Raw genomic sequence first — 15053 nt, forward strand, 5'->3', positions numbered from 1 at the left:
ATATCTATCTGAACGATGCTTCTGTGTGGCTGCCTCTAGGTACAGGTCCTCTCCAACCTCCCTTTCTTGTGGTGTCCCCCAAGGTTCTGTCCTAGGGCCCTTGTTATTGTTATTGTATTTGCTTCCTTTACAGCATATCCTGAGCACTTTTGAGGGCATTTCTTATCACTGTTATGCTGACGATATTCAGCTGTATATTTCCTTTAAGCCTGAACATGTTTTTAAGTTACAGTTGCTGATTGTATGTTTTGAATCTATCAAAAGTTGGATGGCTGATAACTTTCTCTAACTTAATGATGAAAAAACGGAAGTCCTTGTTTGTGCCCCTGATAGATTTATACCCAGGATAATGGAAGCTCTTGGTCCTCTTGGCAAATTTGCTAAATCTTCCATCAGGAACCTTGGTGTAACCTTTGACTCTGCTTTCTCCTTAGATACCCACATCAAATCTCTGGTTCACTCTTGTTTTTATCATTTACGTAACCTTGCTAAATTAATTCCCATTGTGTCATGTTCTGAACTTGAGATTGCTATCCATGCATTCATTTCCTCACGTTTGGATTACTGTAATGCTTTATTTACCTGTCTTAGCAAAAACTCCCTGGAACGTCTCCAGGTTGTTCAGAATGCTGCTGCTAGACTTCTGACAAAATCTTCTAAGTATTCCCACTCCACACCATTACTCATCCAGCTGCACTGGCTCCACATTAAATTCAGAGCTCAGTTTAAGATTCTGGTCCTGACTTATAGAGGTCTTCATGGTCAAGCCCCAACTTATATCAGTGAACTCTTATATCCGTACATTCCCCCCAGGTCTCTGAGGTCATGCGATAAAGTCCTACTGGCTGTAAATCACACAAGGCTGAAAACTAAGGGTGATAGAGCTTTTGCAACAGTAGCTCCCCGACTCTGGAACTCTATCCCCTTGTGTATAAGGACTGCGGATTCGGTGGTGTCTTTTAAAAAACAGCTAAAAATTCATCTTTTTAGGCTTGCATTTGGTTAGTTTATTTTTGATTTTATCTTATCTTCTTCTATTTTACATATATAAATATATTATCCAAATTGTACTTTGTATTAGTGTTGTGAAGCACTGTGATCTGTGTCGTGAGAGGTGCTATATAAATAAAAGTTTACTTACTTACTTACTTACTTACTAATAAAGAACAGTTTTTAATTAGCTCTGTGCTGACTGAGTGTGGCATGCTGTACTCTATGATTAAAGCCTTTCCTGGGCTGGTACACTGAGACTCATTTGGGACTGGATTAATCCTAATCCCACAAGCAAAGTCTCGCAGGACAGACAGTCTTTTTTTTCCACACGTGATGTCAGATGAGGGCCAGGTCAGGAGTTAACTAGAAACTACTCAATCAGGATAAAGGAGTTTATCAGCCAATAATTAACATGCCTATTGTTGAAATTTTTTATAGTGCATCGTTCCCAAACAACAATCAAAGAGAAAAAAATCTTCAGTTTCAAGAAGTTCAAGATCTTAGGTACAGTGGTTTTGGTTCTTTATGTCACTGTGTTCATTTCAAGCCTTCAAACTGTCGCTGTGCGAAATAAGAGCCCAAGCATAAGCCAAACTATTCTCGCTGCCTTTGTGTTCGTACAACTGTAATGGCTGTTGCGTGCCACAGAGAAGTGTCGTAATTATAGGATCAGATGAAGATGTGCCAAATAGTTTAAACTACCAAGTTGCCACATCACAGAGAACAAAAAGTCGGACGTCAAGCAAAAAAAAAAAAAGAAAAGGACACGGCTTACTGAGAGATGGGGAGCCGTGTGCTGGCTGTCATCATTCTGTCATCGCTATCAGGCGCGTAAGTAAGTAAGAGCTAAAGAGAGTGAAGGAGAAGCTCAATGATTAATGTCTGGGTTGTTCTAAAACCCTTAAGGTCAAGAATCTGTCCCTGCTTATGAACAACAAATTTCCAAAGATCACAGATCGTTGTGTGAACTCAGTGTTAAGTAATAGGATATCATTCCTCTTGGGAATGTCAGCGCAGAATTCCTTCGGTCTAATGTTTGTCTGGCATTAATTAATGCGGGACACTGATATGGGAGGATATAATTAGACAGGGCTTGACTCCTGTCTGCTCTGATAGAAAAGAACATATTTCCTAAACTTTATGTTTTAAGCTTCACAGATTTGACAAGGACGTCTTAAATTTAAGATTTTAAGTTAACTTATTTGTGGGTTTTCTTTAAACCATAAAGTTGCATATTAAATATCATATCATTTTAGCTGTTATTTTATAGAGCAAAAGAAAAAGGTTTCTTGATTAGAATGCTTGTCAACGTTGTAATAAGTGCAAATGTGTGTATAGCCACAAAAATGCCGAGTGACTGACAGAGACATAAAGTAATTGGCCCTCAGGCATCATCTCAATAAAATAAATGAAAAAGCATGAGTGACTAAGTCAACATTCAACAAGAAGCAATAAAGTGGGATTTATTTGGTCTTACCTGTTGGTCTGCTCGAGGAGGGCCCCCCCTCCTCTGGAAGCTTGCACGAAAGCATCTGTCTGTGCAGATTTAGCGCCTCCGTGGAATGTGCAGCATTCCCCTGAGTTAGATCTCCAGAACGACTACCAAGACCTTCCACGACTCCCTCCAGCACGCTGGCACCCTCCCCATTCCAGCCACCCTGAGCGACATCCATTCCCCTACCGGGCCTCTTCTGTGCTTCGTCTAGTGGTGGGAAGACCAGCCGAATGCAAGGCCGACGGGAAATTTCCGGTTCATCGTCTTCTGGGATTGGGTTGTACCAAATCTCCCCCTCGTCATCTGCATCGTTCTCTTCAGACGGGTCCACGTTCCGATAAGGAGACACTTTAGACTGACCAACTCGCTAAAAATGAAACAGATAAGAGATGATTTTAAACCCATGGCCAATAATCTGCTTGATTTGTGTGTAATTTAAGGACATTAAAACATTACAATTTCTCTTATAGAGGAACTCACAACACACTATGAAGGTGCAGTTAGCATGACTTGATTGCAGTCTTATGCACTTTGGCCGTGCTACAACCCCTGGTGGAGTAAGCTAACACAAAGTAGCACCTAATCATGAAGTGGAAGGAAAATAATACAGGATTTTCAGGTTTCCCAAACAAAAATCTGAAAGGTTTGATGTAAACTTGCATTCAGCCACCCTGAGTCAACCCTTTTTAGAAATGCATTTTCTGCAAAAACAGCTGCAAGTATTTTGGGTTATGTCTCTACTAACTTTGCTCAGAGAAGTTTAGGCTCAGGCCGAGTGGATGAAGAGTGTCTGTGAAACGTATGCACTTTACGCCTTTATGGCAACATTTGTGGATGCCATGACTATTTGTTGTTCTGTCGACAAGACTCTCCCACCATCTGACCGGAGCAACTTCTTCCACATGTTTTGTGTCTCCCCTGCTTGACTTGTAGAGAACTGGAAATTGAACATTTTCTTGCTTTTTGCTAACAACTGGTTTCTTCTTTCCAGACAAGACTAACAGTTATTATGTTAACAAATTTCCCCCACCTGAACTGTGGATCTCTGTAGCTCCTCCACAGTTACAGTGCATCTCTGGGCTATTTCTCTGATCGATGCTGTTTTTGCCTGGACTGTCAGTTTAGGTGACCGTCATACATTTTTCCTTTCTGGATGACAGACTGAACTGCCATCTCTGATATATATTCAAAGCCTGGTTTGTTGTTTTTAAGCCTAACGCTATTTTAAACTTATCCACTTGGACTTGGGGTGAATGCTGCAAGTCCAAGTGGACTTGTACAATGTGCTGGGTTTCCTTAGATAGAAAACGTTTTAACCAAATTTGAATAATAAACAGATTTTAACTGCATTGTTTGATGACTAGAAACAATTGGAATGTATGTACTTTTGATTGATTTGAATTGACTTTTTTTCTACTGTAAGGTGCCTTGAGATGACGTGTTGTGAACTGGCGCTGTATAAACAAAGTGAAACTGAATAAAACTTTTCTGCTGTGTTCCTTGGTTTTTGTGGTGGTGTTTGGCTTTTTTTTTCAAACCAGCTGCATCTATACTGAGATTTAATAACACACACGTTGAGCTCTGAAGGCAGTTAGCTATACTGGATTTTATTTGGTGTATCAGAGTAAATGGGGCTGAATAAACTCTAAATGCATGCCACACTTTTCTCTTTTTATATTGTTTTTTGGAAAAAAGATTTTCCTTCCAATTCATTATCAGTCAGTGTTTTGTGTTGGTCTATCACATAAAATCCCGATAAATTATATTAAGGTTTGGTTGTAAGATGATAAAATATAAACAAAAGTACACAAGAAGACCAACCCTGCTGTACCTATGCTAAGCTAACTTGGCTCATCTTAATGGGGGTTATTTTAAATCTCTTCCATCTATGGAGAAGTTAACCTGAGGGATCTGCAGAAGTACTGGCCGTGACGGTGCTCCACTTGTGGATCTGACAAATTCTGGCGAGGGACTGGGAGGAGGTGCCAGCTGATGGGAGCCCGGGCTGCTTTCCTCAGCTCCCAGCATGCCCTGCAGCTCATCCTTGGTGCACTGACTCTTTGCCTGGGAGCTCTGCTGCAGCCAGTTGCGCTTTTTGGACACAGTGATAGTGGTGGTGAGCTGAGGGCTCCATGATGAAGGATCGTTGGTCGGTCTGCCTGCCTCTATTCCGTTAGCACATGGGGTTTGGAAATTCTCAATGAAAGCTGAGAGAGTAGAGGACACAAAGGTAGACCGTGAGAAACACTGCATCATGCCAGGAGATAGTAAAATAATTTGGCTGGGATAAAAAAAGCAACTAATCATCATCTCGATTAAAATAATTTCAGTAATTACTGATGTGAACGGAATTAGAGAAGTGGATGTTTAATCTCAAACTATTCAAGTCTTGACAGGCTAAGGCAAACATCTGCATCAAGAAACCACAAGTGTGAATATATTTAGTAATGCCAGCTGGTTTTACACATTTTCACTGCTAAATTTCTTCTCTCTTCTTCCTGGAACTTAAAGACAAAAAAAATCTCAGTTTAATGTTATTGGCTTTTGTGGTTTTAGGATTTTTGGATGGACTATCATCATTTACCAAAGTTCCCTCCAGCACTATTTACATTCGTCCTTCCGGAGACACCCCATTCAGGTTTATATTTTAAAATCCATGCACTGACAATTCCGAGATAAAATTGAGGAATTTCGCACACATACCTTCCATTGCTACAGTTTAGAAAAGAGCGCACAAGAAACAGCTACTTTCAAACAAAGAAAAACGAGGACAAGAGTGATTAAAAGTGTAGACAGCAGCAATATGTAGAAAAACATTCCAATAACACAGATGCATAAGCACTTAATGTCACAAGGTAATGGAGAAAACATTTCCTGCAATGACTTTAGAGGTTTTTTTTATCAGATACTAACAAGACGCAAGGATTTATCCCAGATGCAGGCATAGAGGAAAAAACAACTATATTCAAGAGTGTGACAAGGAAAGCACAGTGCTGAGGGAGGCCTGAGTCCTGCTCTGACATGTAGAGCAGGCTCATATAAAAGACTGTTTTGATCCCCTCCAGCTCTCAGCCCTCTAACATGCTTTAATGCCAACTTACCTTCTCAAGAAAATTCTTTTTTCACACATGCTTCACCTGCAGAGCAAATTATAGACCTGGAGATATTTTTCCTTTGTAAAAATCAACATTTGATAGAAAAGTTCTTGCATAAAATATAATTATGATGGTGCCAACAGAGAAGACAAAGTCTTAGTTCTAAGGTATATCAGAAGTAAACTTGTGAACAGATAACAGAATGATTTGTATTCAAGGCTCTTGTCTCGGGCAAATTGGGATTATATATAAACTCGATCTATTTATCACTCTCGCTCTGATTATGGAGTATTGCAACATCTTTTGCAATTCATAGGATGACAACACATATTTATTTTTGGATGAGACCACACAACCAGTCAATTACAGTCACTAAGTCATTGTGTTCATAATGTTAATCAGTGGATTGGTCAGAATTTTCACCAACTTAATGCAAAAAAAACAAAATACAAGCCAGAGATCAGCGCCATACCAGATTTCATTAACCTAAAAACACAGCACATTCAAGGCACATAGGTGTGATTATGGACTCAGACCTAAACTTTCACATCCAGATAATATCTATTACTAAATCAGCCTACTTGTCATCTTAAAACATGGCCAGAATGAAGGATTTTTCTATTAAAATAGAAAGAGAAGAACTAGTATAGAAGTATAGATTATTGTCAGTCGTTAAATCCCTGCACTGGCTCTGTGGGGTACTGAATTGGCATAGGGTCCCTGAATGCATTTCAGAGTTGTTTGTCAGGTATGGCCATCCAAAGAACTGGGTCACCCGGGTCTCTTCACTCAGTGTTCTCAGGACCGGATATAAACAAGGGAAGGCAGTATTTAGATGATCATTAGATTTGGAAGATTACTTCATCTGTTCATTCTTTTCATGTATGAGCTATTTTTTGTTTCGAATGTGGGGTTTTTTTTGTATTTCTTTCATTTGTATTATGTTTAAATGTTACTAATATGCTTTTATTCTGGTTCTTATATATAATGTGAATTTATTTACCAGTGTTTCTTTATTTTCTTGTAAAATACTTTTTTTATGACCTTCCATACGAATGGTGCAACACAAATAAACTTGCCATGCCTTGCCTAGAGTCTACACGGCCATCATAGCATTCTCCCTGAGATCTACAGCTGTATAAAGCAACTATTGTCTCATAAACAAACACTCTGAAATTTATTGCACCACAACAAAAGGAGTTAATCTTTCTTGAACTACAGCTAGAATACTATGTGGGAATGAACTTCTTTAAGTTGGGGATTAAACTCCTATGCACTCCACCTTAATTTAATTTCTGAATCAGCTTTATTTGCACAGTAAAATCCCAGTCTTGACAGTGTAACAACAACCTACATATCTTGTTCTTCTTTTTCACTTGAATTCAAACACAAGCAGAACCTAGTTTTTGATCCATTTTATAGAGTTTCATTCAGAATCATATTTATATGTGTGTTTGCAAAGTCTCTATTGAGTTTTTTTTTTTTTTTTTTTTAAAGAGAAGCCAAGGTTTTATTTCTGGTGGTTCATAGAGTTCAGTGCAGGACTGTGTGGGCTTGAGCTGCCAGGCTCCAATCATCTGTGATGCTATGATTTTATCTGTTCTGGCCTTGCTGGGTTCAAGGTACCCGTTTTTTCCATCAAGTTAGAAAATGTATATAATGTACTGCAACACAAAATGGCTGATAAGGGAGTTTCCATAAATGATGTTTTGTAAAATATGCCTAAAGAAAAAGATGTTAAAAACGTCAAGCTCTTTGCCCAAAATTTATCATTTGTAACATTAACCTCACTTTCTTACCAGAGAAACTAGAATTTAAGGTAGCTTTGGTTTCATCAGCAAAGACCCATAAACAATAACTTAAGCAAAAAAATCAAACTTAAATATTTAAATTAAGTCATTTTTAATTTATTTCTACAAAACAATAATAAGGCCATAGTACGCTATAATTTAAAAAATAAAATTACAACTGAAACATTTCCAAAGGTACTGACCCTGACGCCAAGCCTACAAACAGAGCTGCTGTCGACAGGCTGTCTTCTTCAAGGGGTCTTTCATAACTGGAAAAGGAAGCATGTTCTGACACGAACAGCATTCCAGACCACGGCTCCAGATTCAAATCTTTGCTGCCGTCTCCTTTCACCATCACACTCCTTCACAGGAGCTTTCCAAAATAAACAACGGGCCGGACAAGTTGGACCCAATTTGGAAGATTTTTGCCTCTTTTAACCTTTTATTTAGTCTGATATAAACAGACAAATGTTTTCTAAGAATTTACCAGTGATTGGAGGTGATTAAAGAATTAATTGAAACATTGAAATAGACTGAGAAGTTCTAAGAAGCAAAGCAGGGAGAAAAGAAATAAAATGAGAACAAATTAGATTACGAAAGACAAGAGGAAAGCTAATTTCGTTTACAGATTAATGGCTTGTCAAGGAAAATATTAACTCAAAATTTGACCCTCTCAGTTGCCCTCTAATGACATTTATTCAGACTACTATTTCAAAATAAAACCTTTACGTAGATTCCTGATGCAAAAATAACAACTGGGCTATAACACATTGCTATTTGTTTAGAAGATGGAGAATTACTGAAATAAAGAAGAAAAAGTGATCTTAAGACAGCTGTCAAAAATGGGGCAAAAACATTTATGACAATTTTAACCACAAAACCAAACTATTAAAAACACCTTTGGGAAAAGTGGTATTGACACTTTCATCTACACTGAAAAATGTTAAGGTCCTTTTCAGCTTCTTTGTAATCGAAATTTGCTTGTGATCACTGCAGAGAGAACACTGACGGACCCCTGACCTGAAGATAACAGATGGCCAAAGCCCATAATTCAGGACTGTCTTTGTGACAAAACCAAAAGAAAATGAAAGAGGTGGCGCACAGATGGGGAGGAGTGTTATGGTTTGCAAAGTTACCAAGAAAGTGGCTAGAAGTGCCGATGCTGATCTGCACCATGTGAGCCGTAGAGTAAACCCAATTATATTCTTCTCTTGCGAATGGCTGGATCTCCACTAAGACAAAGCACTAGATCCACTTTCCCATAGGCTTTTAATTTCTTTCCTGATTTTTTATTTCGTTGTACAGGCTTCTCTTTTGATTGGAGGAAAACACACACCAGCTCATTTTCTTCTCCATACAGACAAAACTTTGTTGTGTATACAGGGTTTGTAAGCTCCCTTTAGAGGAAATCTTTTGTTGGGTGCCATGCAATTCTGTTGACACTCATTCATATGCTAATGAGGATTCTCAGTGTAGATTTTTCTTTTTACACAAGGACAGAGCTGAGATCGCTCAGGGTTACATCACATGTCAACACTTGCATCCCACTGAGGTGCACTTGCAGCACTGCTACCACTTTCTCCTCAATATGTTGGCTTAAGAGTCAAATTTACCCTCTGTGTTACCCTCAGTTCTCTGAGTGTTTTTTTTTTTTGGGGGGGGGGGACTTTATTGTGTTGGTTAAAATTAAAGTTTGAAGACACATAGAAATGGCCTAATTAGCACAAAAACAAAAATGACAATACAAGCAATTTAAAAAGAACCTCTGGGGCCCATTAAATGGTAATACAAAACTAGTATTCTCCACACTCTCATAAATCCATCCTGGTATGATCCCTGATGCCTCAATTTTCTCCTCACTCATCTAATTTGTTTTTAGAGAAAGCAATTTCAATAAACCTGTCAAGGCTCAAACATGCTGCAAGACAAGACAACAGAAGAAACAGAACAAAACTATATAAGGGTGTGTGTGTTTGTATATACATATACATACACAGATACACAAAACAGCAAGAACGATTCCCCACATCCAGATGCCTAAATTCATTGTAAAGCTGAAGTCTAAATTCCCAGGACCAGCACATACTGATGGATTGAAGAAGTTAACCAATGTCTCATAAAAAATAACCCAAAACATATTTAAGACCATGTTTTCACAGGCTTAGGTAAAAGGTTTGGAAATATGTTTTTGCTTGATAGCAGATTCCAGTTTTTGCACTAACACGCTAGCTATTCTCTGTGATATTTACCGTTTCATATATTTTGTTTCGTTTTTGTTTTTTTTATAATCACTCTCCCTTTTAAATCTATTTTCCAAATTTTGCGAAGCCAGGCAAATAGTGTTACCCAACTATCACTCTTTTGATTAAGCTAAGTTAAACTCCTGTAAGGCGCTGCTGTGGGTAGATTTGTGCTTGATAAACCGTTATGTTGGTAGTACTTTTTAAAAGAAAGACTGTATCTTATAAAGCAGGGTCCCCAAACCCCTACTCCAGTCCATTTTCTCATTTACTCTGTACATATAGACATTTTATTCCTGCCGGCTGCTGCATCTGACTTTTTAACGGGCGTGACAGGCAGCTATGTGAGTCGGCGACATTCTGGTCCACGATCCAAGCCATGCACCACATCGTTGTGTGCCAACCTCTAGAAAACGATAAAGAAGAAGCTATGCGGGGTCCCCTTTTCCACTGCCTTGTTTTAGCCGGCGCGGCTCCACTCCATTCTGTTTCGCTTTATTCAGTACGATACCAGTTGTGTTTCCACTGACCCACTAACGGCTGGAGCTATTGTGGCTGACGCTACGCCTCTAGCCTTCAGTGTAGTGCACTGTGCACTGTTAATAGCTGTTAAGTTACTAGTTTGGAGCTCACGCTTGCTGACGGTACAATGACTTGGCGGTGCACAGATGAGTGCTTAAAAGAAGATGGCTTTCTCAAACATTCATGATGGACTATGAAAATTACATATTTAAAGAAGAATGGAAATAAGCATACGCTTTCCTTTTATCTTCCGTCGCGTGTAAGGCCAGTCTGCCGTATAGGTTCTGAAACAGTTGGACTTATAAAGAGTGGAAAATCTAAAGAGACATAAAACTAAACAAGAACCAAATCCATCAGCTTGGGTGGACGGTAGGGCAAGGAGAATAAATGAAATGAGGGGACAGCATGAGCGAGCTACAAGGCTCATAAAACTATCTCTTATGGCACAACGGCGAGCAGACGAGTGTTCACTGTAAGTACCGTGGATTTTAGGAAAACACAAAAAGCCTTTCACTGACTGGGAAATGACCAAAGACTGCATAGAAGCTGTGGCCGAAACATGTTTAGATGGAAAAAAAGGACAACAACTTAAGGAAAAGCTTAAGCAAATTGCCACAAGCACAAGGAGAGCAGAATTATACCAAGTTGTACAGACCCAGCTCGACTGAGCCATTTAAAGTGTGTTTAATATCGATACTTACATTGGATTGCACTTTTCTGTTCAGCAGATGATTTCACGGGCATATGAATCATCTCAACAGTTACTTAACAAAAACTCTAGTGTTAATTAAATGTTGACTAGAAATGAAAGAAAATATTTTTGTCAGTTGTTTTAAAATGTTTGGACCCCAAAGTGTTTGGATGATGGAGATAGTGGACCTCCTGTTATTTTAGTTGGGGACCCTTGTTATTAGATATTCCTCTTATAAACTGGCATACAAACATCATTGTCAACTTTGTTGGATACTTAATGTGATATTTACCAAATGCATGACTCATGGCCTAATGCCAGGTGAAAATATGACAGCTGGATCATCTCCGCCTGCCAGCATGCACTCTTCTCCGACACACCGAAACAAAATAAGAAATCTTTTGACTTCAAATACAAACATCCACAAACAAAGTAAAGATGTGCCTAATTAAGCTCGCTTATTTTCACAAAAGACATTCTTAGTAATGTTGTAAGTTTATACAGAGTGGTTAATGGAAAAGTCAGTGCATAAATAAAGTGTTTAAAGTCAAACTAAGACAATGTGTTTTCTGAAGAATTTACATTGAAATTTAACTTCCAAAGAAATTTCAGGGAATTTTAGGTTTCTAATATAAAATAGGACCAAATAAAAAGTCATCCATAAAATCAAACAACTCAAACAAAAGGTTTAAGTGATCATTGAGGAACTTTGGGCTTCTTCATTCTAAATGGCCTTTTGTAAAGTGCTAAGAACTCCACGTTGGCAAGATAAACCAAGCGCTGACCTTAATAAATACTTAATTAGCCTTCATTTTGTTCAGTCATGGTGAGGAATTAGGTGACACAACTCAAACAAGTTAAACAACGGGAATGGCATCCGAAAAATCCAACTCAGTGTCTCTTTAAAATGCAAGCTACCATTGGGCTGTCAAGAACAAATGACTGGGGAGGAAGGCGACATGACAGCACAACCCCCTCTTCTCTCTAACAAATCACACACCAGGAGCACAGCAGAAAAATACTGCAGTGGCTTCTCTCCCGCTTTAGATTCCTCTGGCCACAGCTGTGGAAAAGCTCAGTGGAGACAGAGAGAAGAGGGAAAGTGGAGGAAAATAAATGAGCAAAAATGAGAGTAAGAACTGAGTGGTGCATAAACACCAAGTTCTGTCCTGAGTTTAGCCATATATTGGTCAAGAAACGAGCTGCTAATCAATATGTTAAACAGAGAAACATTCTAAGTAAAAATAATGGTTTCCTGATACAGATGTTTCCATGTCTTTCATTAAAAACTGCAACATAAAATCATTTCACCTTTTGCTCAGAATCAAACATTAAAATAAAAATAAAAAAGATCTCTATAAAACACAAAGACACAAACATATCCCCACCACCAACACCACCGAGAACAATCTAACAGAAGAGTGAGTTAGTTGTTACTGAATCTAGACTGTGAGTAATTTGACCTACAACCTTATGTGCAATTAATTTAGTGTTAAAATGCTGCTACATTAGTGTGAAGGATAGAGCCCGCCACCGGTTAGAGAACCCCTCAAAGGAAAGCAAGAGGTGTGAGGAGTCTCGACCCTTTGCTTTGCATCCAGAGGAGGAGGACTGGAGGGTGGACCGCCACCAGACGGAGTTTGCTATGAGTGGAGCAGGATGACAACAATCAGACGGGAGAAGGAAGAGTAGAGGATCCCCCTGGAGATGAGGCTACCCTGTGTAGCCTTCCTACCTGGCTGCCGCTGCTGTCTTGCTGACTTGATTGTAGAGGACTTAGCCTTGACCGATTTACTCCCTCGAACCTGGGCCTCTGGTTTGTAGCCCCCGAGGTTAGCCTGAAAGGTGGACCAATCCTGGCTCTGGCCTCCACCAGGGGGTAAAGATGAACCCTCAATGCGCTGCTTCATCTCAGACGACAGCAGGCGACCCTTGTGCATCCACTCTTGCATCTTGTTCACAGTAACACCAAGGCCTTTGCTGACTGAGTAGACCACCTGTGCCCGTACCTCAGCCTGCTCCTGCTTGCTCTCCTGACCCCAATGAGTTGCTGCTTCACTGTTGCTGTCGGTAGAACCTGTGAGGCTGTTGACCGAGCCAATGCTCTCATTTAGCTGCCCGCCATGCTCCTCCTCACCTCCAGCTTTTTGCAGCAGCTCCTCACTGCTGATGGCACTGCAAAGCACCTCAGGTTCAGACAGCTCACCTGCTTCTGAGATTTCAGCCCCATCATGTTTTTTTAACTCCGAAGCTTTTTTATCATAATGGGCTTCTACACTTTCCAGTCTGGTTACCGGAGAACACGATGAAGGTAGGTCTTTATACCTGATAACTCCATCACTGGCAGATCGAAGTAATGTGGGTCTTTTGGTCAATGACAAGCTGGACATGCTCTTACTGATCAGCCTTGCATTTGACTCCTGGTTTCCAGTAAGGCAGAGCAGGAGTGATTCTGTGTCAGACAGCTGCTGAGAACTGTGGTTACCTCCTGAGGACCAGGAGTCACTGTCTGTGTTTTTGACAGAGAGCCTGGAGCACAGGCTATCCCTCGAATGACCACTACAGGAAGAGGTGGCTTGCTGCTCATCTAAACCGCCACTGATATCATTCATAGCATTGATGAGAAGATAATAGGCCTCTTGCAGCTGCGTTGTAAGCCTATCTGTTTCCTGGGCTATATCACCATCATCTACCTGCCCTTTATCCTGCAGGTCTGCAATCTCCAATCTAGCATCAGTTTTTGGTTGAACTGTTTTGTAAAAGGGCAGAATTTCATTATCGTAATAATCGTCATCCTCACTATCTAAAGGGTACCTCAGTGACCCCTCCGTGGTGCAAATAGATTGCATTTTAAAGTCACAAATTTGTAAGTCAGTAGGGAAAACGGTTGGGCTCTGAGGGCATCCAGCTGTCTCTCCGTTGAGCCTTACACAACCAGACTTATAACTTTCAATGCTTCTAATTATAACATTTTCATCTGAGCTTGGATGCAAACAATTTTGCGTGTATCCCTCCAAAGCAGGGCTGTCAAAATTCCAGGTGTTGTTTGCGTGAATTGCTACTACAGTCCCTGCCATGTGCCGGGAGTATCCCCGGCTCCTGATCTCTGCCCCCTCACCATCAGCAACCCAAGCCACAGCAGCTCTAACGACCCCTGCCTGCGCCCGTACCTGCGCTCGGTGTAGCGCATGACCAGAGCCGTCCCCGAACCCGATTGAGTCCCCAACGCTGCGCTGCCTCGGCGCCGAAACGAAGCGTTTAATTTGCACATGTGGCCCTTCGAGTGAGATCCCCGCAGATCTGGGTTCTCGGAGGCTCCTGTCAACGGCCCTGAACGCATTGCCACCAAACTGCGCCTCTCTTTGAAGTGAGACCCCGAGCTGCTGATTAACGTGAACCCTGCCCCCGCTGCTCGGCTCCTGGGGACGTGAGCCGACCACCTCCGCTGCGCGACTCTCTGGGACTGATGTAACCCCCTCTGTTTGCACCAGCGCTGCTTCTACGTAATTCTCGTACGTGCTCATTCTCTCTGTCGTAAAATCCAGCCCTGTGAGCAAAACTACCGGCCGAGCCTCATCGGGGAAAACTTTTTCTTTACCTTCTCGGCCCCCATTCGCCGCAGCAGCAGATCCGTATCCACCGCTGAGCGTCGCTCCTTTTTTGGACTTCTTCCCCCGTAGTTTTGCTAGTAAAGTCCTCCGCAGAGGATCAGCCATTCCTTTCCTCTGCCCCCCTCCAGCTAATTCCCCCCGGTGTCTCTCAGCACGCTGACTCCAGAAGGGAAGAACCAAGCGGGTTCTCCTCGGTCAAAGCTCGCCGAGCGGACGGGCTGCTCTCCATTCTCCGCTGTCACCTCCGTTCTGCTGCCCCACTGAAACCCTCCGGTCTCCACTTTGCTCAACTGCACCACCTCTCTCTCCCTGTCTCCACACACTTCTTTCCTCCTCTCCCCCCCTCCTCTCTAGCGCCTCGCCTCTCTCCGTGTTTGCAGCTCAGATGTTTGACATATTTTCTTGGTTCAAAGTTCAGAGATTTTGAGCACAGGTTTTTCAAAGAAAAGAGCTTTATTTAATCCATTTAACTGCGCATGATTTATAGTTTCCAGGTTCTGGGTCATTCCAGAATTGTAGGACAATTTAGGCACAAAACGTTTTGAAAAAAAGGGACCATTTGTTTTCAATTTTTGTATATATATATATTTTTTTAAGAAAAACAGGTATTAGACCA

The 15053-nt window shown here is 40.9% G+C and overlaps 1 protein-coding gene across 2 annotated transcripts in view; it reads right to left on the reverse strand.

Annotated features, from left to right (window-relative positions):
• Positions 1 to 14741, reverse strand: part of syde2 (synapse defective 1, Rho GTPase, homolog 2 (C. elegans)) — a 54250-nt gene extending 39509 nt beyond the window's left edge. The window contains exons 1-3 of one of the 2 annotated variants that reach the window (XM_047375033.1): positions 14425 to 14741; positions 4391 to 4695; positions 2471 to 2855 (exon numbers count right to left, since the gene is read on the reverse strand). In XM_047375033.1, coding sequence (XP_047230989.1) covers positions 2471 to 2855; positions 4391 to 4695; positions 14425 to 14542 — 808 coding nt within the window. In that variant the 5' untranslated portion in view covers positions 14543 to 14741. The other variant, XM_047375031.1, reaches the window with a different exon arrangement.
• Positions 14742 to 15053: the final 312 nt, after the last annotated feature.

This window comes from Girardinichthys multiradiatus, chromosome 9 (genome assembly GCF_021462225.1).
Source record: "Girardinichthys multiradiatus isolate DD_20200921_A chromosome 9, DD_fGirMul_XY1, whole genome shotgun sequence".
NCBI classification, from domain to species: Eukaryota; Metazoa; Chordata; class Actinopteri; order Cyprinodontiformes; family Goodeidae; genus Girardinichthys; species Girardinichthys multiradiatus.